This window comes from Schistocerca serialis, chromosome 7 (assembly GCF_023864345.2).
Source record: "Schistocerca serialis cubense isolate TAMUIC-IGC-003099 chromosome 7, iqSchSeri2.2, whole genome shotgun sequence".
NCBI lineage: Eukaryota > Metazoa > Arthropoda > Insecta > Orthoptera > Acrididae > Schistocerca > Schistocerca serialis.
In genome coordinates this window covers 226,250,305-226,276,884 of record NC_064644.1, presented here as the reverse complement: position 1 = coordinate 226,276,884, position 26,580 = coordinate 226,250,305, and the positions used below count along the sequence as shown (strand labels likewise).

At 37.9% G+C, this 26,580-nt stretch overlaps 1 protein-coding gene across 1 annotated transcript in view; it reads left to right on the top strand.

Moving 5' to 3' along the window:
- LOC126412214 (xylosyl- and glucuronyltransferase LARGE1-like) overlaps positions 1 to 26,580 on the top strand; it is a 180,327-nt gene that overhangs the window by 40,374 nt on the left and 113,373 nt on the right. The window contains exons 5-7 of the mRNA XM_050081699.1: positions 2,013 to 2,227; positions 2,328 to 2,413; positions 17,779 to 18,028. Of these exons, the coding sequence (XP_049937656.1) occupies positions 2,013 to 2,227; positions 2,328 to 2,413; positions 17,779 to 18,028 (551 nt within the window). The remainder of the gene's footprint in view (positions 1 to 2,012; positions 2,228 to 2,327; positions 2,414 to 17,778; positions 18,029 to 26,580) is intronic.

Here is a 26,580-nt window from a genome sequence, read left to right as displayed (position 1 = left end):
TTGTATGTTCATGGTAATCTCAGGTATTTTGATACTGGTTTCACCAATAGGGTGGTTTCTGAGGAAGGTTAAAGTATATAAATTATGAACGTCTCATGTAATGATGAATGAAAGTCCCTCATTGCTGTGAAAATGTCATTGGCATATAACGGTGAATGGTGAACTCGTTGGAATCATGATATCTGGCGTAACCTGGCACTGTGCCAGAGTTGTGTGTCAGAGGCTGTTTAGTATCAGTGTTGTGTGGTGGAGGGTGCTTCGTGGCAATGTTACATGGTAGAGTGTGCTTCATACCATTGTTCCATGGCACAGTGTGCTTTGTACAATTGTTGCATAGCAGAGGTTGCATCCTACTGAAGTTGTGCAAGTGGATACTTGTTGTGCATCCATAGATACTTAGTGCTACCCACATAAAGCCAGGACGGGTTGCTAGTACTTTATAGTTCTCATTCATGAGGTGATTTTTTTTCCAGTCTTTACTTCACAGATAATTTTTGAATTCAGCAATTTGTTTTTCATTTATTATCTTGTGCTCTCATCTCTTACTGTTTAGGTTGTGCACCATGATATTAAACATCACAAATGGAGCATCACGATCTGCTAAACATTAACTATAGAGTTTACATTATCATCATGCAGTCCCAGTATTTATGTATGAAAATGTTGTCAGTAGCAGTACTGATGATTCCTATAACCCTGATTGCAAATTATGTTAGCGGAGATGAAATTGGAGGGGAGCCTAGTGTGGCTCTAGAGAAAGTATGCCCTTGAAAATATAAATTAAACTCTTTACATAGTATTATCTCATTTAGTTTAGAAGGTGAAAGATGAATTAGAGCATCAAGTTGTTTCATGAATAGTTTTGAATTAGTGTGTGGAGACCTATAAGTAGTAACAAATGTTATCAAAAACCCTTGGGTTTCTGCTTGTGCAACACTAGCTATAAAATTCTTATCATTGTAAAACATAAGAATATGAGTGTACTTTTCCTTCCTAGTGTACATGACAACTTGTACCTCTCCTAGTGTACATGACAACTTGTACCTCTCCTACAGCATTACAGTGGTCTTTCACACACTGTGGTTTGTTGAATACCACTGGCCCTGCTATTTGTTATCTGTGTAGCTGTGGTTATGGGTTAGCTGCCTTAGGGTGTTTACCTCTTCTCCTTATACGTCTAGTTAACAGTGGAACTCTGCAGCCCTGTTTAATGTAATGAAGTGGCTGTTCTGGAGACATTGCAGGAAACAGGGTGCAACCAGCTGCGGATTGTGATGCTCATCGGAATGAAAAAAGTCTTGTCAGCTGAGCTCCCAGGTCATACCTGGACAGTTCTAGTAACTGTCAGGGATGGTTGAAAAAGCTATCTTTATTTATGGGATTTTAGTGAAGCTAAATATCTGTAGCATTATGCTTAGAGCAGCTTGTGGCTTCCAGGTTCTCAGAGCAACAGAAGGCTGTAACCAGAAACTTTAAAGGTACTGTGGCAAACTACACTGTGAAACCGTACTCTTGAACCATAGGACTGAGAACTCTGTGGTCTCCCTTAAAGTCTCAGGGGTGCACTACATGTCAGATGCTGCTACCCTGGTAGTTGAATGTGTATGGGGTGCACACAAGGATTTTGTAGATTAAGTGACTCCACCTGGTCTAGATAATAGTAACTGTATGAGCTTCTGAAGCTTTAATGTAAACCCATAAGAATTCCCCCCCCTAAAAAACTGAAATTATGAAAGACCTAGGGATCCGCTGCCAAAGCATTCTCAACAAATATAGAGAGTTTGAAGCTTTCTTCATTTACTAGAAGTATGTCACCTGAATTTTTGTGTCATTTTTATCTTACAGTGATATTATGTACAGTGTGGCTCTTTCACTATGCTAACATATCTGTTTTGCTTTTATCTCTTTCATAAGAAAGTGAATACATAGAATGTAACAAGAAAGATATTAACCTAGACATGTTAGTTTTCAGCTTGATTATTAAAAACATCTTTTTCTTTCTTTTTATGCAGCCGAAGTGAGTTTCTATTTGGCAGATAATGTTGTTCCGGATGTTTCATGGATACCAAACAAACATTATTCAGGAGTATATGGACTTTTGAAATTAACACTACCGAAAGTTCTACCTGACACATTACAGAAAGCAATTGTGCTGGACACGGATGTAACATTTGCAACTGACATAGCTGAGCTCTGGAAAATCTTCTCCAAACTAGATCCCAAGCAGGTGAATCTATCACCCTACCCCACAAAAACATATATGTGTGTTTATAAAAATAGAGTGTTATTTAACTTGTGTTTAAAATTATGAATTTAACCGGTTCTAGGCTATTGGACTGGTAGAAAATCAGAGTGATTGGTACCTTGGTAAACTCTGGAAGAAACACCGCCCTTGGCCAGCATTAGGCAGAGGGTATGCACCATTAGTTTATATTTCAAATTACCATTTTTAAATTAATGTTTGACACGCATAATGAAGAAATTTATGCTAGTAGCCCACCCTTTGTTTTTTTCTGCCATTTGGTCTATTAATGTAAAGTTTAGCATTTAAAACTCATAATTTTTCAGACATCTTATATGTAACGTTCAGTAGACAAAGACTGAAATATCTTGAAGATATTTTTGAAGTACTGCAATGATTTATATTATGGATAAGATTTCCTTTTTTTGTGTAGAAACTAACAATTACTAAATCATGCATATCTTACACCATCCTCCTACTCCCCCTCCTCTTCATTTTTACACAATTTTGTTTATGTACTACATTGTGTTTTCAAATGCTTTCATACCAACTTTTAAATAGTTTGATGATATGAATTAATTTAACACCGATTACTTTGTGTGCATTCAGACTTTTTTTGCGGTCATCACTTTCTGTGGTATTTTGTCAGTCATAACTCACATTCAACTTCATCAGAAGATTAATAGTTCCTAAATATTACTTATTTTACTATCATTTCAGTCAAGTGGTAGATTAAATAATCTACCACTGAATAGGAGGTGTAATGTTGAAATGCTGGAAACATCAGGAGAAATTGGATTGAGCTTCTTATTGAAAGTGGGTTAAATCCTTTATTTGTAAAAAAACACCTGTTACCAAAAGCTTTAGCCTGAAGAAGCTAGGAAATGTAGTAAGTGATGGTACATTAGTTCAGCACTATGAATTTAACTACTCTATCAGCAGAGAATAGGTCACAGGATACTCTTTTTGCATTAATGATCACAAACGCCTGAAAATTACATGTGTTCATCCAATTCATTCCTCACTCAATTCTCATTTCTAGGTACAGTATTTAGTATTGTAGGGGTCTTCTGTTAGTACTTTTTCAGTGCAATACAAGTTATATGGTATGGTAATTGACAGTTGAGTTTTTGATGCAAATAAAATGAATACCGAGGTGTCTGCTGTTGACTAGTGTTCTCTTTATGCTCTTACTTTTTGTTATGTGTATGCTGAGAAATGTGACAATTAGTGGTGGCTGGAGTACGCTGGTTGCCATCCAGAAATAGTGGGTCTTTTCTAGAAAACAAAACTATTTTTCTGCTGTAATTTTGTATATATAAAATTAAGTTTTTGTTAGGGAGGGCAGTGGACTGGGGTAGTCCATGCAGTTATGCTATGGTGTGGTGGTGTGATGGCTAGCATATGTGCCCAGTAAGCAAGGAGACCCGGGTTCAATTCCCGGCAATGGCACAAATTTTAATCATTTCTTCAGCGCCGCTTGGGACCTTGTCATGGTTTGCACGGCTCCCACCTGTCAGAGGTTCAAGTCCTCCCTCGGGCATAGGTTTGTCCTTAGCATTAAGTTAGATTAAGTAGTGTGTAAGCCTAGGGACCGATGACCTCAGCAGTTTGGTCCCATAGGAACTTACCACCAAATGTCTTCAGCTTCCATCATTGCAGTTGAGGTTGCTCATGAAGGCTGACAAACCCACTGTTCTAACTGAAGAACACTAATTTATTACTTGAACAGTACACCGTACGAAAGACAAGGTGCAATACAATTAGCAATACACTAGTGGGCGGTGGAGCCTTAGGCTCCAGCCTATGTTGGCATTAGTTCTAACAGGGGATGCAACTGACAAGCTGTACATGCAACTGCTATCATATTAGCAGGCTGGGTGTCCTCTAGTGGCTGATTCAAGCATGAACTTCACGTGCGAATGAGGAAGTGCTGCACAAAAAATGAATAAACAAAAATGTGACAGTAGAAAATAGCAGAGACAAGAACAAGCAACCAACTTCTCACAAAAACACACACACACACACACACACACACACACACACACACACACACATACACACAGACAGGGAGAGAGAGAGACGTGGCTTAGGTTTTTGGAGTAGAGGCACCAGGGTTCTTCCACACACACACACACACACACACACACACACACACACAATTATGTTACAAGCTACTAGAAAACATGGAAAGATACACACAAGATAGAACTTGTTGATAGGATTATAAAAAAAGGGAGGAAGGTTTATCTGTTTAGCAAGAGTAATAGAAGGCAGATTTCAGACTACCTAACAGATCAAAACAGAAAATTTCTGTTCTGACACTGACAATGTTGAGTGTTTATGGAAAAAGTTCAAGGCAATCGTAAAATGCGTTTTAGACAGGTACGTGCCGAGTAAAACTGTGAGGGACGGGAAAAACCCACCGTGGTTCAACAGCAAAGTTAGGAAACTACTGTGAAAGCAAAGAGAGCTTCACTCCAAGTTTAAATGCAGCCAAAACCTCTCAGACAAACAGGAGCTAAACGATGTCAAAGTTAGCGTAAGGAGGGCTATGCGTGAAGCGTTCAGTGAATTCGAAAGTAAAATTCTATGTACCAACTTGACAGAAAATCCTAGGAAGTTCTGGTCTTACATTAAATCAGTAAGTGGCTCGAAGCAGCATATCCAGACACTCCAGGATGATGATGGCATTGAAACAGAGGATGACATGCGTAAAGCCGAAATACTAAACACCTTTTTCCAAAGCTGTTTCACAGAGGAAGACCGCACTGCAGTTCCTTCTCGTGATCGTGTGAGAGACAACTCGCTTTATTTGTTCATGAGACCCAGAAAATATTAGATACAAGCTCCCAGGTAGATGCTATTTTCCTTGACTTCCGGAAGGTGTTTAATACAGTTCCGCACTGTCGCCTGATAAACAAAGTAAGAGCCTATGGAATATCAGACCAGCTGTGTGGCTGGATTGAAGAGTTTTTAGCAAAGAGAACACAGCATGTTGTTCTCAATGGAGAGATGTCTACAGACGTTAAAGTTACCTCTGGCGTGCCGCAGGGGAGTGTTATGGGACCATTGTGAAAAGCAATATATATAAATGACCTAGTAGATAGTGTCGGAAGTTCCATGCGGCTTTTCGCGGATGATGCTGTAGTATACAGAGAAGTTGCAGCATTAGAAAATTGTAGCAAAATGCAGGAAGATCTGCAGCGGGTAGGCACTTGGTGCAGGGAGTGGCAACTGACCCTTAACATAGACAAATGTAATGTATTGCGAATACATAGAAAGAAGGATCCTTTATTGTATGATTATATGATAGCGGAACAAACACTGGTAGCAGTTACTTCTGTAAAATATCTGGGAGTATGCGTGCGGAACGATTTGAAGTGGAATGGTCATATAAAATTAATTGTTGGTAAGGCGGGTACCAGGTTGAGATTCATTGGGAGAGTCCTTAGAAAATGTAGTCCATCAACAAAGGAGGTGGCTTACAAAACACTCGTTCGACCTATACTTGAGTATTGCTCATCAGTGTGGGATCCGTACCAGATCGGGTTGACGGAGGAGATAGAGAAGATCCAAAGAAGAGCGGCACGTTTCGTCACAGGGTTATTTGGTAACCATGATAGCGTTACGGAGATGTTTAGCAAACTCAAGTGGCAGACTCTGCAAGAGAGGCGCTCTGCATTGCGGTGTAGCTTGCTCGCCAGGTTTCGAGAGGGTGCGTTTCTGGATGAGGTATCGAATATATTGCTTCCCCCTACTTATACCTCCCGAGGAGATCACGAATGTAAAATTAGAGGGATTCGAGCACGCACGGAGGCTTTCAGACAGTCGTTCTTCCCGAGAACCATACGCGACTGGAACAGAAAAGGGAGGTAATGACAGTGGCACGTAAAGTGCCCTCCGCCACGCACCGTTGGGTGGCTTGCGGAGTATAAATGTAGATGTAGATGTAGATCACAGACTAACTGACAGCAGAATGAACGAACTGGTTGTGATAAGATGGAAGAATATCAAAGTGAGATGTAGATGTGAGTGAAGAGTTGCAACCCCTATGTGACGTACAGGAAACTGTGGAATAGAAATCAAGCAAGACTTTCATTGGTACTGACTTGCTGATATTGTAGGGAAGGACAACAGTTCAAATCCACATCCAACCACCCAGATTTAGGTTTTCTGCAATGTCCCTAAATTGTTACTGGCAAATGCCGGGATGGTTCCTTTTAACCAAATTTCAACCACAATCTTAACAAACAATTCAAACCCGTGCTCTGTCTCTAATGACCTCACTGTTGATGGAACTTTAAATCCTAATCTTGCTTCTTTCCTATCTGTAGGGAAAGAAAACCCTTTGAAAATACATTAGAAGCTAACAAGCAATACAAGTTGAGTGTGGACATCCATGAAATTGGAAGTACAGGCAAATATTAATTATGAAAATGGAGTTTCTGTGACAGTCAGCTTGCAATTGCTCCATATCCTGCCATACAGCAATGGCTACTACAGTGTTGGTATCTACTTTAAATAGTTACTTTGTTTAAAGTAGCATTCATTTTCTGCTTGTGATTCCCTTACAAAATTTGTAAATATTTTGTAATATATTGGATTTCATTCAAGCAAAACTTAAATTCACACTCATGAAAACGCTGCTGTAGCCCTATTATGTACCAAACTCTTCAGTGACACATTTGTTATATAGGGAAAAGTGTGTAAACTCTGAAAATTGTGATATTCACAAGATACAAAGAACAGTGGTCCCTGTCAGATCACTTTCCTGGGTCTGTTGTGCTGCTGTCGTTTGCAAAGAATGTCTCCGGTGAAGTCTTAAGTTTTGTAGTGTAACTCTAGCTAAGACACTGCAGGTGTGAAAAAAATGTAGTCCCAACTTGAAACAGTAGCTTGTTTTGTCATTTACTGCCAATAGGCTTTGAATTCGTTGTAGGACTGCTGTATCAGGACCACCTGGCCTGGCGACAAACACCAGTTATAAAGCAAACACACACTTCCTTAACAATTTTTGAGGGTATTTTTGTTCAGTCATTACAACTACAAGAAAATAGCCATTTCTCTCACCAGATGCATTTAGCTTTATTGAAATAAAGCACCATCAGTGGTCTGTACTTAAAGATATTTGCAATTTGATTTGTTTTTAAGAATGAAAAACAGTTCATTAACAATTTCTTGATTTTTACTTTCAGTGATTTCTGCTTGGTTTTTCACCTACATCAGGAAATGCCATATTCTAGCACATCTTTGGCATCTGTCTTCATTAGACACTGATACTTGTAGTCCAATTTTTCATTGCTCTGCAGAACTGCATTTATTACATTTTACACAGCACATTGCTATTTTTACTTATACTTTTCTTAGTTAAGTACATGTGTGTTATTCTGTTTAATTATCTTGCTGTGTATTTTATATACTGTCTGGGAGTAGTGAAGTAATAGTGATACAATGTTTTTAAATTAGGTGGGGGAGGGAGAAGCTAAGATGAGTGGTCTTAAGTGCATAATAGTGTGATGGAGGGTGAGTCGGAGGAAAAGGTGAGGAGCAAGAAGTGAAATGCAGTTGGAGGGGGATTGGGGGGGGGGGGGGGGGGTAAAGGATGGAAAAGATTCTTTTCTTTTTCATGTGATTTTTTTCAGTTATTTTGTATAGTGTCTGGTTTCCAATATTTATTTTGTCATTGAGCAATTTTTTATTTTGTGTTAATGCTTTGTGTATGTGAAAATTTTCTTGGAAAAGGAGGAGATGTCTGGCTTTACTGATTCTTATAATGTTCATATCCTTTTCGATATTGCTTGTTCTGTGGTACTCCTGTTTTAGATGATGTTGAATGGTTTGTACCACATTTCAGTGCTCTGATGTGTTCTTTATATCTGGTGTTAAATGTTCTGCCAATCATTCCAATGTATATTTTTCACAATCTCTGCAACTGAGCTGATAGGTACAGATACAATTAATAAATGATGTGCTTTTTATATCTTGTGTTGAATGTCATGCCAGTTATTCCAATGTATATTTTTCACAATCTCTACAACTGAATGAGAGATACAGATTACAGTTAATAAAATGTTCTGGGCTATTATCCTGTGGTAGAATTGATTTTACATTAAAACCCAATGTTTCGTCCCCATCTGTGGAGGATATTTTCCTCGCTAGTGACTGCAGCAAAATTTTGCTTCTACGTGCTTCCACACAGTGGTATGATGTAACATGTTTTGAATTCCCAAGGGCAACTGACTGTTGTCGACTTCTGTCATCCGTTTTTGTTATCACCCAATGGTGGAAGACTGGTACACATCTTCCTCAGCACCTGAATCCAGCTGTCATTCAGTTTTATGTCCTCCTTATTGAAATTCCTGGGGTGTTTTACAATCACTATGGCCTCTCTGTATAGCCTTTCCTCATACCTGCTTGTGACTGCCAGTACTTGTGTCCTGTCTTGAATGTGGTGCTCTCCTGGCTGCAAAGCATGTTCCACAACAGCTGATCTGTCAAGAGGGGAGATTGACAGAGGAGGGTGTGAAATGGAATGACATCTAGATTCTGGTGCTGAAGATGATGTGTGTGTTCGTCTTCCACCATTGGTGATAACAACAGCAGACGATGACATTTGACAATGGCCAATTGGACTCGTGAATTCAAAATGTGAAGTCATGCCACTGTGCAGAAACAGAAATTTGCTGCAGTCAGTAGTGAGCCAGGTTGTGAATCCCACATTCAAAGAAGCTGCGCTCCCCCTTGAAAATGTACTCTGCAGATGGGGACGAATGTTGGGTTTTAATTTAAAATCCATTCAACGCTGGCATAATACCCCAGAACATTTTATTAATTGTTTCATTTCCAGCTGTGAAAGTTTACTTTTTACAGTACCAGATTGTTGGTATCTGTCTGATTTTGATTTCAGTTTTGGGATGTGCTTTTGTATTCAGTTGTTTGTTTTGTAAGCAATGTTTATGCCTTATTTTTTGAATATGTTATCTATTTTATGTGTGAATTTGTTGTGGTAGGTCATTGTATACCATTTTTTGTGGCAATGCAGGTTGTATGTGTTGGTGTTGTTTAGTTAGTTTTTCCATTATTTGTGTCTTTATTTTTTTTGTTTAGTTTGTCTACACATTGTTTCTTCGTATCCAGTTTTTAATGCTGTTTATTTTATAATGGTCAGCTCTTTTTGGTAATCAGGAGTGTTTAGGGGGATCCAGTTCAGTCTGCTTAAGATGTATCTGATTGTAGCCTGTTTCTGATTGTGCAGGTGGTTTGAGTGTCATTTGTTGTGTATTTTCTGTTTTGCCAGATGTGTGTTTATCGTCTTTTCTTATGGTCATGTCTAGAAAGTTGAGTTAGTTTTCTTGCTTTTCTTCTGTTGTGAACTGTGTTTTTGCTTACAATGCAGTTGCTGCATTCTGTTCTTAGGTTCATCTACTATGCACATTATGTCATCCGTGCGCCTGTACCAGTAGATGATTCAGCTTTTCTTTGGTGTTATGTCTTCAAATTTTAATTTTCCTATATGATTCATGAAAATGTTGGCTAACGTTCCTGAAATAGGTGAACCCATGGGTAAACCTTCTTCGCGTATGTATTAGTCTTGATTGAATTTGAAATAATTTTGTTGTGTTACAGACTTCAACAATTTTATTGTCTTATCTGTGTGTTCCGGAAATTGCTGGTCTTGTCTTTTCAGTTTTTTACAATTAGTTTTATGATTTCGTTAACAGGGATACCACTTTGAATTCTTTCTACATCAAAGGAGAGCTGTGTTGCTGTGCCAAGGTTTTAATGTCTCTCATATTTTCTACTAGCTGAGAGGTATTTCTTATTGTTCTACAATTTTCCAGTGAGCAGGTACTGGGTAATCTGTGACTGCACTTGTTTTGCCAATAGGTATGTGGCAGTTGCTCTGAAATTCACTGTCAGATGGACAGGGTAATTTTCTTTGTGTGCCTTTGGTTGACATTTTATGTTGAGGTCTGTTTTTGCATGAGTCTGTTTCTCTCTTTTCCTCCAACCTCACTCTCCATCACACTGCTAAGCACTTATGTGCACTCATCTTTGTTTCTTCCTTAACCACCTGAGGGGGGGGGGGGGGGGGGGGGGACCACGACCATTCCATCATTAATCCTTCATTACTCTTACACAGTGTATAAATACACAGCATCACAATTAAATAGAATAACACACATCTAATTAACTAAAAAAAGTATAGATCAAAGACAAATTAATGGCAGTCTTATGTTGGTACACTTACAAGTATAAAAATAAACATTAAACAGTGGTGTACAAAAGATGCACTGTGTAAAACATAAGAAATTATAGATCTACAGAGCAACAAAAGGTTAGACAACTAGTATCAGTGTTTAGTGAAGAAAGACACCAAAGACGTGATAGCATAAGGCATGCCTTTTATATATCTCTGTTGATATTTTCCGGAAAAGAAATGTTGAAGGTGCCAAACTTTTGTTTTCCAATTAAACTAGACTGGCTTACAGAACAAAGGCCCAACATGGCGCCTTGAAAGCGAGTCTTGCATCCTGGAACTTTTTCTTGTGTTCCCAGGCGGAGGAATACCAGCAGGAAAGAAAGATATTGTGTAGATTCTCTGCCAGGTCATCAAGTGGAAATCACTGTTAAGTAAAAAGCAACAAATTGTTAATGAACTATTTTTTGATCTTAAAAACAAACCAAAGTGTAAATATCCTCAATTACAGACCAGTGATGATGTTTTACCTCAATAAAGCAAAACACATCTGATGAGAGAAACACGCATTTTCTTGTAGTTCTAACAATGTAATTTAAATACTCTCAGGAATTGCAAAGTGACTATGGACAATATGGCCATGCAAATGAAGAATTTAACTTCCTTAACAGTTGTAGTTTGTGTTCTTTACTGCCACTTGTGCTTACTGGTGCCTTTCGCAGAGCAGTGAACTCCATACAGTGATATCCACAGCCTGTGTGGCTCCACTTTCATATGTGTTATCAGTTGTTGATAAAGAAAAATGAAGTTCTCATACATCAAGGGGGAAGGGAGGGGGGTGAGAGAGAGAGTGTGTGTGTGTGTGTGTGTGTGTGTGTGTGTGTGTGTGTGTGTGTGAGAGAGAGAGAGAGAGAGAGAGAGAGAGAGATTGATTGATTACATTACAATCAAGCCTGATATTTGATGTTGGGAATCAAAGAAAAGAAATTAATGTATGATCTATGATGTAGTGTTTTGAAGATGCAACACAAATTTTAGATGCTGGTAACAACCAGTGTGATATTCTTGATCTGATAACAAGAAATGTGGCAATGGATCTAAACCTTAAGCTCTTTGTCATCCCTCTGACTACCACACCCTAATTGGTCAAACTTGGAGACTCTTTCCTATACACAACAACGATTATCCACAATTTATATAATTCCTAACCAATAACATAAGCCCAACCACTGGATTTAGTGCTCTGGGGAAATATGTAACACCACCATAGTGCTTACAAATTAAAATAGGTCTGTGTAGAGTTTAGTGTTGAATATAATGAAATTTAGTAATTTAATTATGATATCTTTCCCATGGACTTTAAGATCTCAGAAGACAGGACAGAAAGGTAAATCTGTCGTCAGTCTGAATTCTTATTAGAACACCTCATTGTTTGCTAGTCATGGTCCTGTTAGAGGTTGATGGCCATTGCCTTCCCCCAACCTGTGAACTGACTTACCCTGGTCAAGTTATAGGTAGGGATAGGACAAGTTCATAAAAACAATGATGCAAAAATAAACTGAAGTAATGCAAAGTTGTTACTTTCTACAAAATGTGAACTTTGGCATTATCCCATACAAAAAAAATCATGATTTTGAAGATGGCAATTCACAAATATTCGTAGCTGAGAGTTATTGAATGTTGAAATTGGATTGCAACTGCTTTTTTCCTTAAGCCTGAGGTTTGTGTATAATCTTAAAATTTTCCAAGTAACAGGCTATTATGTATTATGTGATTTCAAAAGAGAATACCCTACTTCCGACAAACTCCATTCCAGTGACAGTTTTAATTGCCAATTTCACCTTTCCCAACACTTTTGCATAACAAATTGTGCAAAAAAGATATGTTTTGAAGAGATCTTTAATGTGGTGCATTAATTAAACTGCAAACTTTCATAACACACATGTATAAACATGAAACCACCAAACACAACACTTTAGTTTAACAAACATACAAATCAACATGATGTGTCCTTAGTTTGCTTTCATCAGACAGTCACAGCACACAATACATGACATCACGCAAACATCACATTTGTCACATACAGCAAATGGAAGAATTTAAATAGTGCTGCACAAGTAGTATGACTGACTGATTCTAATTCATCAACTTGAACCAATTTATCATCATAACCTAAACATCAGTCTGTGCAACAGATCAGGCCATCATTGCAAACTGCATTCACGAAATAGATAAAAATAATATTGAATGTATACCTGAAAAAACCATTCTCAGTGTTCCTTCATATCGCCAGAAACACTTTTGCATTGCGTCATATGCTCTGTTCTGTGGTTTGCTGAGAGAAGCAAACTGAGCAGGCACCATGTTGATTTATATGTTTGTGAAGCTGAAGTACCATATTTGGCACTTTTTTATTTACATGTACATGCAAACTTTTTATACAAAAGTATGCTATTTAATTGACACATCACATTAGTGTTCTTTCCAAGCTGTACCATTTTTTGTATTACTTTGATCGCAAAAATATCTGGAAATGTGCTGTCACTGAATAAAACTAGTATGTCTATTCCAAATTAAAAGACTTGAAGAACGTGACAGGACGAATACTTCAGGCAGAGGTGAAGGAATCATCTAAAATACACTCAACAGCACCTTCAGATTAGGCTCTTATGGCCATAGGTCCATACAACTCTGTATTTATGGCCTTAGGTTCTTGTTTCAACAATGGGATGGTAATTATGAATTCTGTTAATATTGACATAGCAAAGAGGTCATTAAGTGTACCTGGAATGTCAGCCACTGTCATGTACATATTCTAAACACACACACACTTTTTCTGTAATTTAGTGGATAAGCAACTTTCCACACCAGCAGGAAATGCAGAAGATGAAATACCTCACAGTATGCTGAAGGCAAGTGTAGAATACAGTTGGCTTTTCCCACGCAATGTTGACATAATGGCAGCATGGTTCAGAAGAAAAATTTGAATTTATGAAAATGCTTCTTTTGAAAAATTGTTTTGTGATGTGTGACTGCTGATTTATTTTTCCTCTAATCAGTTACATTAAATGGGTTTAATATAAATGATTCCTTTTGGACAGTAATTTCAATAAACATGATCTGTGATGTTAATAAATGCAATGCAATTCATGGATATTTTTCATTTTCAATAAAACACCAAAAATCAATCAAATTAGACAAAAAGTAATGAACTACTTAAAAAAAAATGCCGGCCGCGGTGGTCTCGCGGTTCTAGGCGCGCAGTCCGGAACCGCGCGATTGCTACGGTCGCGGGTTCGAATCCTGCCTCGGGCATGGATGTGTGTGATGTCCTTAGGTTAGTTAGGTTTAAGTAGTTCTAAGTTCTAGGGGACTGATGACCACAGCTGTTAAGTCCCATAGTGCTCAGAGCCATTTGAACTATTTTGAACTTCAAAAATAAGTAAACAAAAGCTAATACAAGAATTGGCAAAAGAAACCAAAATTGGCAAAGAAATAACTCCAAAATTGGCAAAAGATAACACCAAAATTGGAAGAAAGATATTAAAAAAATAGCACCAAAATTGGAAAAAAATTGTCAAAAAGTATTTAAAAAAATTTCAAAGAATATTACCAAATTAAAAAAATACCATAATTGATAAAAATTGACAAAATAACACTGAAATTGGCAAAAAATGACACCAAACTGACAAATAGTAACACCGAAATCAGCCACAAAATAAAACTGTATTTTCCTGTCCCTAGTTATAGGGGGACATACAGTTTAATGTGGATTCCAAACTGTGGTGCAACATAATCACACTATAGACTTTGGATCATTATTAGCAACTGAAAGATACAAAATCAATAAACACTTATGAAAGCACCTGTTAAGAAGCTACTTTTCCCAATTAACGAAAAAGATTATTGAGTTGTGCATAAATTCAGTGAAACCCTAGCATCAAAGCAAGTGCTGACAATTAATTGTCTTTCAGTGATTTCTATCATCCTGAAACAGAGATTCTAAATACAATGCAACAGCCTGGATATGTGACATGAGTAGAGAAATGGGCATTTCAAAGCAAATGACATGCAGAGCTGTGAGTATCATATTATCAAATGTATTATCAATAACATAAACAGATCCAGTTTCAGACAGCAAATATTTATAGATATTGAAAAGTCGGACAAGTTTCTCTATTTCCATGGAAAAAGACAGAAGAGGAAAAAGTGAGATCAAGGCAGTCAGAATGAGCCATTGAGTATGGGGACCTACTAGGGCCAAGGAGCTGTAAAATTGTCGAGGATATGCTGTAAACAGATTCAGAAGGTGTAGGTTGCAGTAGGTACTGGGAGATGAAGAACCTTGCACAGGATAGAGTAGCATGGAGAACTGCATCAAACCAGTCTCTGGGCTGAAGACCACAACAACAACAACAACAACAACATGCTGTAAGGACTGTTACCAATTGTGCAGTTCAGAGGAGTTGATGAGACACAGATGGCATACATTTTGAGGCAGCTATTCAAGTCATTGTTGCTATGGTGTGTAGTGCATTTCACAACTTGTTGCTCACATGTGCAGGTACATATTGTTGATGGCTGTATGTGTACGTAGTCAGTTGGTTAAGTGTTGTACTGACATAGAATGCTGATAATTAATTGCTACACATGTTAATATAATGTGGAAGGTTTCAAATGTGGTTCTTCTTTCGGCGTGATAGTAAATGCTTGAGACTGGACTGCAAAACAAGACGGATGTATGATACAGGTCTTATGCCAGGTTTGTCCATATGAAATGACCAGTGGGGCGAGGGACTGAGAGTGCAGTGGTATAGGCATGAACAAGGTTACGGCATAGATTGGGTTGATGATGGAATGCTACTTTTGTGATGAGGGTAGGTTTTTGGAGAGGATATCCTTCACATATTTGCATCATATTATTTCTCTGTATTTATTATTTGTTTAAAGCTCCTTGGACCTATGCTCCTCTTTTTGGACCCCCTCCACTTACTCCTTGCTCACTACTTGCTTTGCCAATTCAGTCTGCCTTAATGGCAGTTTCCATTGTGTTATCAGTTTCATTGTAGTTAATCAAATGACACCAAACTGACAAATAATAACACCGAAATCAGCCACAAAAAAAAAACTATAGTTTCCTGTCCCTAGTTATAGGGGGACATACAGTTTAATGTGGATTCCAAACTGTGGTGCAACATAATCACACTATAGACTTTCGAGGTATTATTATTCTGCTGGAGGTATAAGGCGGTGTGCATACTGGAGCAATATGACAATTATCGTATATGATAGACACAACTTTTGTGCTTTTAAATGCACTTTAGGTGCAAAACAGGTACACAGCTGTGATAGTGACATCTCGACATCTCTCTTTCAGTTCGATATCAAGAGACGCAATATGCTGTTTTCTCACTGATTAGTTCAGATTATGTTCTGTGGCATCAAAATGACAAACACAAAGAAAAATATGTTTTTTAACTTAATCATCAACATTGTGCGAATAAATCTGTTTTTGTGGAATTGCACAGTAAAAATAACATCACAGGACTGGCATGGAAGAAGATAGCAGTGGAATTAAAAGACACTGATAAGAAGGGTGTTATAATTAACTCTGTTACTTAGTATCAAGCTATATAATTGCCTATTTCAGTATGCATATTGCCATTGTATAGGGGTTGCTAATTCAGAATTTAGAAAATAGTTTATTTATCTTGCAAGCATATAGCTTGTGGAAAAGTGGTGTTATTGAGCACATGCACAACAGGAAATCTTGAAATAATTTAAATCATAAAATTTTCCTCCATGAATGTGAATAAAACTATGTGGGAAACATGCTGCCTTTACTATTTTCGCTGCACATTTCTGTTTGCAAGATATTAGTCACTCATGCACATAAAATTTGATCACAAAGTTCCAAAAGCACATTTTACATTTTTCCTTCTCTAGAAAGGCAATAACTGTGTATTTGTTTCGTTTTGCTTAACACCATTTTTGGATAAGGTTGTATTTAGTATGGAAGTAGAGGGAAAGCTTTGTCAGAAACAATCATGTGGAAACTGGGTGTTCACTATATTACCTGGCAAAGTTGTTATATTTGAGACAAACAGTTTAACTTGTTTTAAAAATTGACAAATTATTGATGAACAAAATACTGCATCATTACTATTTATTCTGTAGTCCAAAACATGAATAGCAGTAAAAATTCCACGTGCATTGGCCACAGCGATGAGAACAATTGAAAAGTAACCACTGTAATTGAGATAACTGGATTCTGCATTGCCAAACCATTCCACATGAATATTTTTACCAGCAACAGAACCTATTTACTAACTGAATTGCCAGATGAGATTGATAGAGAAATTTTGAGTGCTCCATTTTCTTTGAGTATGGACGTAACCAGTCGGATATCAACTTTGATCCTTTTCCAACTAATACTTTGAATGATCAAATTGCATGGTATTCACAAATCTCTCAGTTTCTTAAAGCATAGTTACATTTTCACTGCAGTTTTCCTCCTTACTGAATGATGAGTACTATAAGCTTCTAATGAATTTTAATTTTATTGCAGTGACTTATCTTAGTGTAATGAGTAGTTTTGCACAATCAATTTCTGGGCTTCTTTCATAAAATTGTTGAAACCTAGTTTCATTTTAAGACAGTTCTGATGAAACAAATGTTGAATTGTACTTCACATGAATCAAATTATGTGGATGTACCCAATATTTCCTTTTCTCTCTCTTTGTATTTAAATACCAGTACTGTAACCACCACAGCATCATCATTCAACAAGCTCACAATTAAAACTTACCGAGAAAAATCTACAGCTATCCATCATATTGTATAGAAAAGACCAAAGATATCCTAAGATAATTACATAATTACAAATCACATTTATCCTGTGACAGTTATCATATCACACCAGTGTGCACTCCACATAAGAGATCAAGATGTAAATCAGCGCTGTAAATGAAACACACCAAAAGTTGTTCCTTTGATCCTATTTTGAATACATTGTTTAATAATGAGAGAGTGTATCACATTCCACCTTCAAAAGGAAGTGCTGATTGTCAGACAGACACATAAAATGTAAATGCAATTGCTTAAGTTGTCAAACTTTTGTTATTCTTCAGAACAGATTTAAGATGCATAAGTACAATTCTTCCTTTTAAACCTCTCTTTATTTATTTTTTACCCAAAACTTGGTACTTTCTGTTAAAACAGGTTGTTCATGCGTTCTGCAAGTCATCGTTAATAAGACATCAATTATTGTATTAATAAGTAAAAATGATCCTGCAAAATCTTGACTTCCATTCACACGACTTTCTGTCATCAGGTATAACACAGGAGTGATACTTCTGCAATTGCAACGCTTGCGTGAACTGGGATGGGGCCACTTGTGGCGCCTCATTGCTGAGAAGGATCTTATTACCATGCTTGCCACAAGCCTTGCAGACCAGGACATATTCAATGCAATAATAAAGCAACATCCATATCTGGTGTATAATTTACCTTGTCAGTGGAATGTACAACTCAGTGATAATACTCGAAGTGAACTGTGCTACACAGAAGTCACTGACCTGAAGGTTTGTATCATCACATTATCCCCCCCTCACGCTCTCCTGCAACCCTCCTCTCCTCCCTCTTTCCTCCCCCCCCCCCCCCCCCCCCCCCACACACACACACACACATACCCATACCCATGAAGATCCTGATAAAACTATAATTGTTATGAAAGAACCAACAATAGTCACAAAAAAACAACAATTGGGAAATGCTGTTACATTGGTTGAACAAACACCTGCAAATATTTTATACATGTGAGATGAGAGAAGCATACAGGCACAAAAGGAGGGATGTGAAATAATGTATAGTGTTCGAACTGTAGGTCACACCTAAAAAGACTAGCAAATGTGTCCTTCCTGTGAATATTCACACCTCTTCCCTATGTAACAGGCACGAAATAATCTTCAAACTTTCTCCTGAGTTACACTGCTCTTCACATTAGACCTTTACTCCAAGCTTTTTTGACACTGAGGGAACGGACGTGATAGTTGCATTACATTTGTCATTCGTGTGCTAGTTAAACTAAATCCTGCCTTCCTGTTTTTCTTCCATTGACAAACTAGGACCAGTATACGGGCCTGTCAAAGCACATTTTTTCAGAAGCTGTTGGATATGTTTTAAGTCTTTATTTGTAGTTGATGTCGTTTACTATGTATACAGGGCTATTACAAATGATTGAAGCGACTTCATAAATTCACTGTAGCTCCATTCATTGACATATGGTCACGACGCACTACAGATACGTAGAAAAACTCATAAAGTTTTGTTCGGCTGAAGCCGCACTTCAGGTTTCTGCCGCCAGAGCGCTCGAGAGCGCAGTGAGACAAAATGGCGACAGGAGCTGAGAAAGTGTATATCGTGCTTGAAATGCACTCACATCAGTCAGTCATAACAGTGCAATGACACTTCAGGACGAAGTTCAACAAAGATCCACCAACTGCTAACTCCATTCGGCGATGGTATGCGCAGTTTAAAGCTTCTGGATGCCTCTGTAAGGGGAAATCAACGGGTCGGCCTGCAGTGAGCGAAGAAACGGTTGAACGCGTGCGGGCAAGTTTCACGCATAGTGATGCGAAAGATTCAGTGTTTAAACCTCCTCCACCAAGAAACGTGCCAGAACTGCGAGCTCGCATCAACAATGCTTTCGAACTCTTTGATGGGGACATGCTGCGCCGAGTGTGGGAGGAACTTGATTATCAGCTTGATGTCTGCCGAATCACTAAAGGGGCACACATCGAACATTTGTGAATGCCTAAAAAAACTTTTTGAGTTTTTGTATGTGTGTGCAAAGCATTGTGAAAATATCTCAAATAATAAAGTTATTGTAGAGCTGTGAAATCGCTTCAATCATTTGTAATAACCCTGTACATGTTTTTGTGCTACCCATTCGAGGTTAGTCGAACATTGAGTGGAACGGATGGCAATAGATGATAAATAATCGTGTTTAATTAAGGGAGATGACAAATAGCCAAGACTGAAAGTAGGAGTCTATCTGTTAAATTGTGAAAGAAATGTTTCTTTGAGTGCAGTGAATAAACTAACATCAAACAAAGTGAAACCACTGAAAGCTAAGTATGATGTATAATCTGTCATACAGAAGTATGTTAAGGTATTTAACCTTCCTTCCTTCCATTGTATGTGTCGCCCACATGAAAACAGACAAAAAGAAAGGCGGTGGAAAGTAAGGAAAGTGAATTGACTTTTTTTTTTCTTTTTTTGGAGGGAGGTGGGGGGTGTCATCAACAACCTGAAGACTGCTTTGAATACCAGTAGTGATTTGCAAAGCATGGTGCTTGTATGCCCTCATCTTCCTCCAACCCGAAAAATGGTTCACGTGCCTAGTTGTAGGAGGACCTACATCTTAATCTGTACAAACACTCTACTTCTTTTGTACGTATACACTAAGTACTACATGAAATGAAATCAACTAAATGCAAGAGGAAGAAAACAATAAAAAGAAAACTGTCGTTCCAGTTGGGAACGAGCTCTGAGCTTTTAAGTTGTGTTAGCTAAGACTTAAACGAGTTGATCACTAAAGAGAGCACAGTTTGAAGACACTTCATACAATATTGCTGTCAAAATTGAAAGTTGTACATTTGAGTAAAAACCTAATATTTGCCAGGAGAATGAAAAAAACAGTGTGTCTTTGTTCGGATGGAATTATGCCGACAAAAAATAATGAGACAAATTCAGAAATAAATACTTTATTAAAAATGTTTTAAAAGCCGTATCAGAAAAATGACTGGTTCTGAGTGCCGAAAAGAAATTTTTTACTAGTTTATTCTTGCAAAGAAGCAAACAGCAACTAACTACTGTTAACAGTGCTGTTTATTTGCAAAAATAGCACTGTTAATGGTTTCAAACCAATAGGTTTATATTTAGTTCTTGTTTTATATTGTATTAATTGTTGGCTTTTTTTTATCAACAACTAATGTAAACAACAATGTGACTACTCAAGCTGATCCTGTCGGTTCTAAATGGTAACGGCACTATTCGTGTAAATAAATTGCATTATTAAACAGTAGCTGGTTACTGTTTTCGTATTTGCAAGAATCAACTTGTATACGGTTGTTGTTGTTGTTGTTGTTGTTGTTGTGGTCTTCAGTCCTGAGACTGGTTTGATGCAGCTCTCCATGCTACTCGATCCTGTGCAAGCTTCTTCATCTCCCAGTACTTACTGCAATCCACATCCTTCTGGATGTGCTTAGTGATTTCATCTCTTGGTCTCCCTCTACGATTTTTACCCTCCACACTGCCCTCCAATGCTAAATTGCTGATCCCTTGATGCCTCAGAACATGTCCTACTAACCGGTCCCTTCTTTTTGTCAAGTTGTGCCACAAACTCCTCTTCTCCCCAATCCTATTCAATACTTCCTCATTAGTTATGTGATCTACCCATCTAATCTTCAGCATTCTTCTGTAGCACCACATTTCAAAAGCTTCTGTTCTTGTCTTGTCCAAACTATTTATCGTCCATGTTTCACTTCCATACATGGCTACACTACATACAACTACTTTCAGAAACGACTTCCTGACACTTAAATCTATACTCGATGTTAACAGATTTCTCTTCTTCAGAAGCGCTTTCCTTGCCATTGCCAGTCTACATTTTATATCCACTCTGCTTCGACCATTATCAGTTATTTTGCTCCCCAAATAGCAAAACTCCTTTACTACTTTAAGTGTCTCATTTCCTAATCTAATTCCCTCAGCATCACCTGACTTAATTCAACTACATTCCATTATCCTCGTTTTGCTTTTGTTGATGTTCATCTTATATTTTCCTTTCAAGACACTATCCATTCCGTTCAACTGCTCTTCCAAGTCCTTTGCTGCCTCTGATAGAATTACAATGTCATCGGCGAACTTCAAAGTTTTTATTTCTTCTCCATGGATTTTAATACCTACTCCGAATTTTTCTTTTGTTTCCTTTACTGCTTGCTCAATATACAGTTTGAATAACTTCGGGGAGAGGCTACATCCCTGTCTCACTCCCTTCCCAACCACTGCTTCCCTTTCATTCCCCTCGACTCTTATAACGGCCATCTGGTTTCTGTACAAATTGTAAATAGCCTTTCGCTCCCTGTATTTTACCCCTGCCACCTTTAGAATTTGAAAGAGAGTATTCCAGTGAACATAGTCAAAAGCTTTCTCTAAGTCTACAAATGCTAGAAAAGTAGGTTTGCCTTTCCTTAATCTTTCTTCTAAGATAAGTCGTAAGGTCAGTATTGCCTCACGTGTTCCAATATTTCTACGGAATCCAAACTGATCTTCCCTGAGGTCGGCTTCTACCAGTTTTTCCATTCGTCTGTAAAGAATTCACGCTAGTATTTTGCAGCTATGACTTATTAAACTGATAGTTCGGTAATTTTCACATCTGTCAACAACTGCTTTCTTTGGGATTGGAATTATTATATTCTTCTTGAAGTCTGAGGGCATTTCGCCTGTCTCATACATCTTGCTCACCAGATGGTAGAGTTTTGTCAGGACTGGGTCTCCCAAGGCCATCAGTAGTTCTAATGGAATGTTGTCTACTCCCGTGGCCTTGTTTCAACTCAGCCCTTTCAGTGCGCTGTCAAACACGCAGTATCGTATCTCCCATTTCATCTTCAACTACATCCTCTTCCGTTTCCATTGTCCTCAAGTACATCGCCCTTGTATAGACCCTCTATATACTCCTACCACCTTTCTGCTTTCACTTCTTTGCTTAGAACTGGGTTTCCACCTGAGCTCTTGATATTCATACAAGTGGTTCTCTTTTCTCCAAAGGTCTCGTTAATTTTCCTGTAGGCAGTAACTATCTTACCCCTAGTGAGATAAGCCTCTACGTCCGTACATTTGTTCTCTAGCCATCCCTGCTTAGCCATTTTGCACTTCCTGTCGATCTTATTTTTGAGACGCCTGTATTCCTTTTTGCCTGCTTCATTTACTGCATTTTTATATTTTCTCCTTTCGTCAATTAAGTTCAATATTTCTTCTGTTACCCAAGGAGTTCTACTAGCCCTCATCTTTTTACCTACTTGATCCTCTGCTGCCTTCACTACTTCATCCCTCAGAGCTACCCATTCTTCTTCTACTATACTTCTTTCCCCCATTCCTGTCAATTGTTCCCTTATGCTCTCCCTGAAACTCTATACAACCTCTGGTTCTTTCACTTTATCCAGGTCCCATCTCCTTAAATTCCCACCTTATTGCAGTTTGTTCAGTTTTGATCTATAGTTCATAACCAATAGATTGTGGTCAGAGTCCACATCTGCCCCTGGAAATGTCTTACAATTTAAAACCTGGTTCCTAAATCTCTCTGTCTTACCATTATATAATCTGTCTGATACCTTCTAGTATCTCCAGGATTCTTCTAACCTTCTTTCATGATTCTTGAACCAAGTGTTAGCTATGATTAAGTTATGCTCTGTGCAAAACTCTACCAGGCGGCTTCCTCTTTCATTTCTTAGCCCCAACCCATATTCACCTACTATGTTTCCTTCTCTCCCTTTTCCTACTCTCGAATTCCAGTCACCCATGACTGTTAAATTTTCGTCTCCCTTCACTACCTGAATAATTTCTTTTATCTCATCATACATTTCTTCAATTTCTTCATCATCTTCATCATCTGCAGAGCTAGTTGGCATATAAACTTGTACTACTGTAGTAGGCGTGGTCTTTGTGTCTATCTTGGCCACAATAATGCGTTCACTATGCTGTTTGTAGTAGCTTACCCGCACTCCTATTTTCCTATTCATTATTAAACCGACTTCTGCATTACCCCTATTTGATTTTGTGTTTATAACCCTGTATTCACCTGACCAAAAGTCTTGTTCCTCCTGCCACCGAACTTCGCTGATTCCCACTATATCTAACTTTAACCTATCCATTTCCCTTTTTAAATTTTCTAATCTACCTGCCCGATTAAGGGATCTGACATTCCACACTCTGATCCGTAGAATGCCAGTTTTCTTTTTCCTGATAACGACGTCCTCTTGAGTAGTCCCCGCCTGGAGATCCGAATGGGGGACTATTTTACCTCTGGAATATCATCATTTATCCATACAGTAAAGCTGCATGCCCTCGGGAAAAATTACAGCTGTAGTTTCCCCTTGCTTTCAGCCGTTCACAGTACCGGCACAGCAAGGCCGTTTTGGTTAATGTTGCAAGGCCAGGTCAGTCAATCATCCAGACTGTTGCCACTGCAACTACTGAAAAGGCTGCTGCCCCTCTTCAGGAACCACACGTTTGTCTGGCCTCTAAACAGATACCCCTCCATTGTGGTTGCACTTAGGGTATAGCTATCTGTATCGCAGAGGCACGCAAGCCTCTCCACCAACGGCATGGTCCATGGTTCATGGGGAAGTATATGGCTAGAATCTCAAAAATGACAGTTTTTGACAATATAAACAAGAAGAAAGTTTTTATTCCAAATTCCATTAACATTGTGGCACTGTTTTGTCTGTGATAATAAAAATACAGCATCAAGTTTTTAACTAGCTGAACCATAGCCAACAAAACCATTTCTCACATTTTTTAGATTTTGGGACTCCAGGGGGAAGCACAGCTTGACACAAAGACCATTCACCACTTAAGTAATGTATGCCTGAAAGACTTTTTCCGTTTGTCATGTGGATCAAATCTGGGTACATACAACAGAGTACTTAGAACATTTTCCATTTCTGCTCTTTACTTGCCTTAAGCCATAGTGATTGAATGTAGAGGAATCATGTCATATCTGAATATTTTAGTTCTAAAGGCTGGCCTGTACATACAGTCCAGAGGTGAAATACCAATACTGCTAATAGTCACATTTAAAAGCAGTAAAACTATTCCAAGCTTTTGGAACTATTAGTTCCTCAAATAGGAAAGAGGGTTAGGACTGGGAAGGTTGGAAAGGAAAGGCAGGTCACTGGGAAACCTGTTAGAGAGGGAGCTGCCTGTTGTCCCTTCCAGCTGGGATCTGAGTGGTCTGCCTATCCTCCTAATTCTTTCCCAACCTATGCGTTTTTCCACCCTGTGGTCAGAATTAATTGTTCCAAAAGTGAGGTGTTGTGTCTTTTTTGTAGTGTTATGTCTACCTGAAGTGCTAGTATTTTGCCTATTGTATATAAATATTAGCCAATCATTTTGTCATATTGTGATCTTACAGTTATCTCATATGAATTCTCCTTGTGATGTTTTAGTTGGCCCTTTGATATTTGTTGCACAGAATTACTGAAAATTGTGTATGTTCACCACCCAGGGCCTATTCCAGAACATTTTCTACCTAAGTGACAGGTCATTTGGTGCCTCCACCCTTTGGAGTTTGCCCACCCATGGGTTATTAGTAGGTCATTTAAAAATAAATCTAAATCTGTTGATTGTGGAAATGGCTTTTTTTTTCTTTTAAAATAATTACTATGTAGATATTTCTCTTTTAACAGAAATACATTTCTTAATGTTATTGCAGTGCTAAATATTAATAGAAAAAACAATTTCCATTTACAGTAATTCCTGAGATCTTTAAATGTATTCAGTGGAAACAGAAAGAACTAGACCCGTTGAATTGTTCTATTTCAGTAAAAACATGCTGATTATAAAACACAAAATCCTTGTGGTCGTTTTTAGTTTAATAAAGGAAATTTATAATTCTATAATTTAAAAATTATGTCACTTTCTATCAGAAGAAGTGGGACAGGAAAAAAATGTCTAATTTTATATTGACACGTTAAACATAAGATAATGTTTAGTTGTCTAAGCTGTATGTTACATGTGAAGAACTCACCAGAAATTAGGTAAAGTTCAGAAAATATGCCACAATAGTAGCCGAACGCTGATGAGCATAGTCACATTTGTATATGTGCAATAAGAAAGAGAGATATTCTGTGAGGATAGCCATGTGAGGACAAGACATGGGACACACATTGTAACTTTTAAAGTATAGTGTGGGCAAAATAAAACTGGGTTGTAAAATAATTACATTGAGACTGACACCGGATTTCTGTTGTTCGAACTCTTTTTTGATAGTTATGGTTTTAATTTACCATAGAGGCTGTTTCATGCCATTTTGCCAGTAAGTTTTGCATTGCTGACTTTGGGAGGTTTTGCCAAAACTCTTCCAGACTGAAACTCTTGTGCAAACCATTGCGCACAAATTTTCCATGAATTGCACTTCACGTAACAGTTGACAATGAATACCCACTGTTTTATTGAGAACACCATTTTATATTGCATTCAACTGGTCACTAAACATGTTTGCACATCTCACTCACTCAAACATAATGACATAGTGAAGTACTCTTACACAGTGTTTCAGAGATGAGCATTTGAAGAGATGTGACAGCAACTGTTAGTGCATGAATATTATGATTTCCAGCATTTTCTGTGATAGGCAATTCCCCTGTTCATTAACTGGGGTCAATTCCGTGACAGTCTTACACACATCTTCCCAGTCAGTTTTATTTTTCTCATCTGCAGTATTGCCTTTTTGGTTAAGATAGGTCTTGATTGAAATTTGTGCCCTCGTAAATGGAATTTGATCAGAAAGTTCACATTTCAAATACATTTATGTTACCTAGGGTGGTATTTAATGCTGAAGTCGGTGGTGGCTCGTAACTACACATTCAGAACTGTCTCCTAGCGGCTTGTTTGTGGGCTCGTATTTACTGGATCATTTTTGATCATATTATCATATACTTTCAACTGTGTCAGTTTCTGCTGCTAATTATGGAACCTCCTGTACACAAATGTTGCATGTGGGCACCTCTCTCAGCTTGACACCCAAGCAGTCGACACATACATAAGTGCTTTTTTGTGATGAATATTTCATCATTTTAGGCACAATGGAAGATTTACAGGATTTTTAAATTTCTTCATTGATTAAGTGAGAACTCATTTGTTAGATAAATTGTATAAGCAGGTCAGAGAAAATGAAGTTAATTAACACAGTCTCTTAAAATTTCATTTGTCCTGTTAGCAATCTAATTGAGGATGTATATATTTGGTAATTAAATCTGGTATATAATTATGGTAGATTTCTTTTTAATAAATCACTTTCTAATTTTAAAATGTAAAATTGACATTACTGAAATTTTGAAACTTCTTAAAG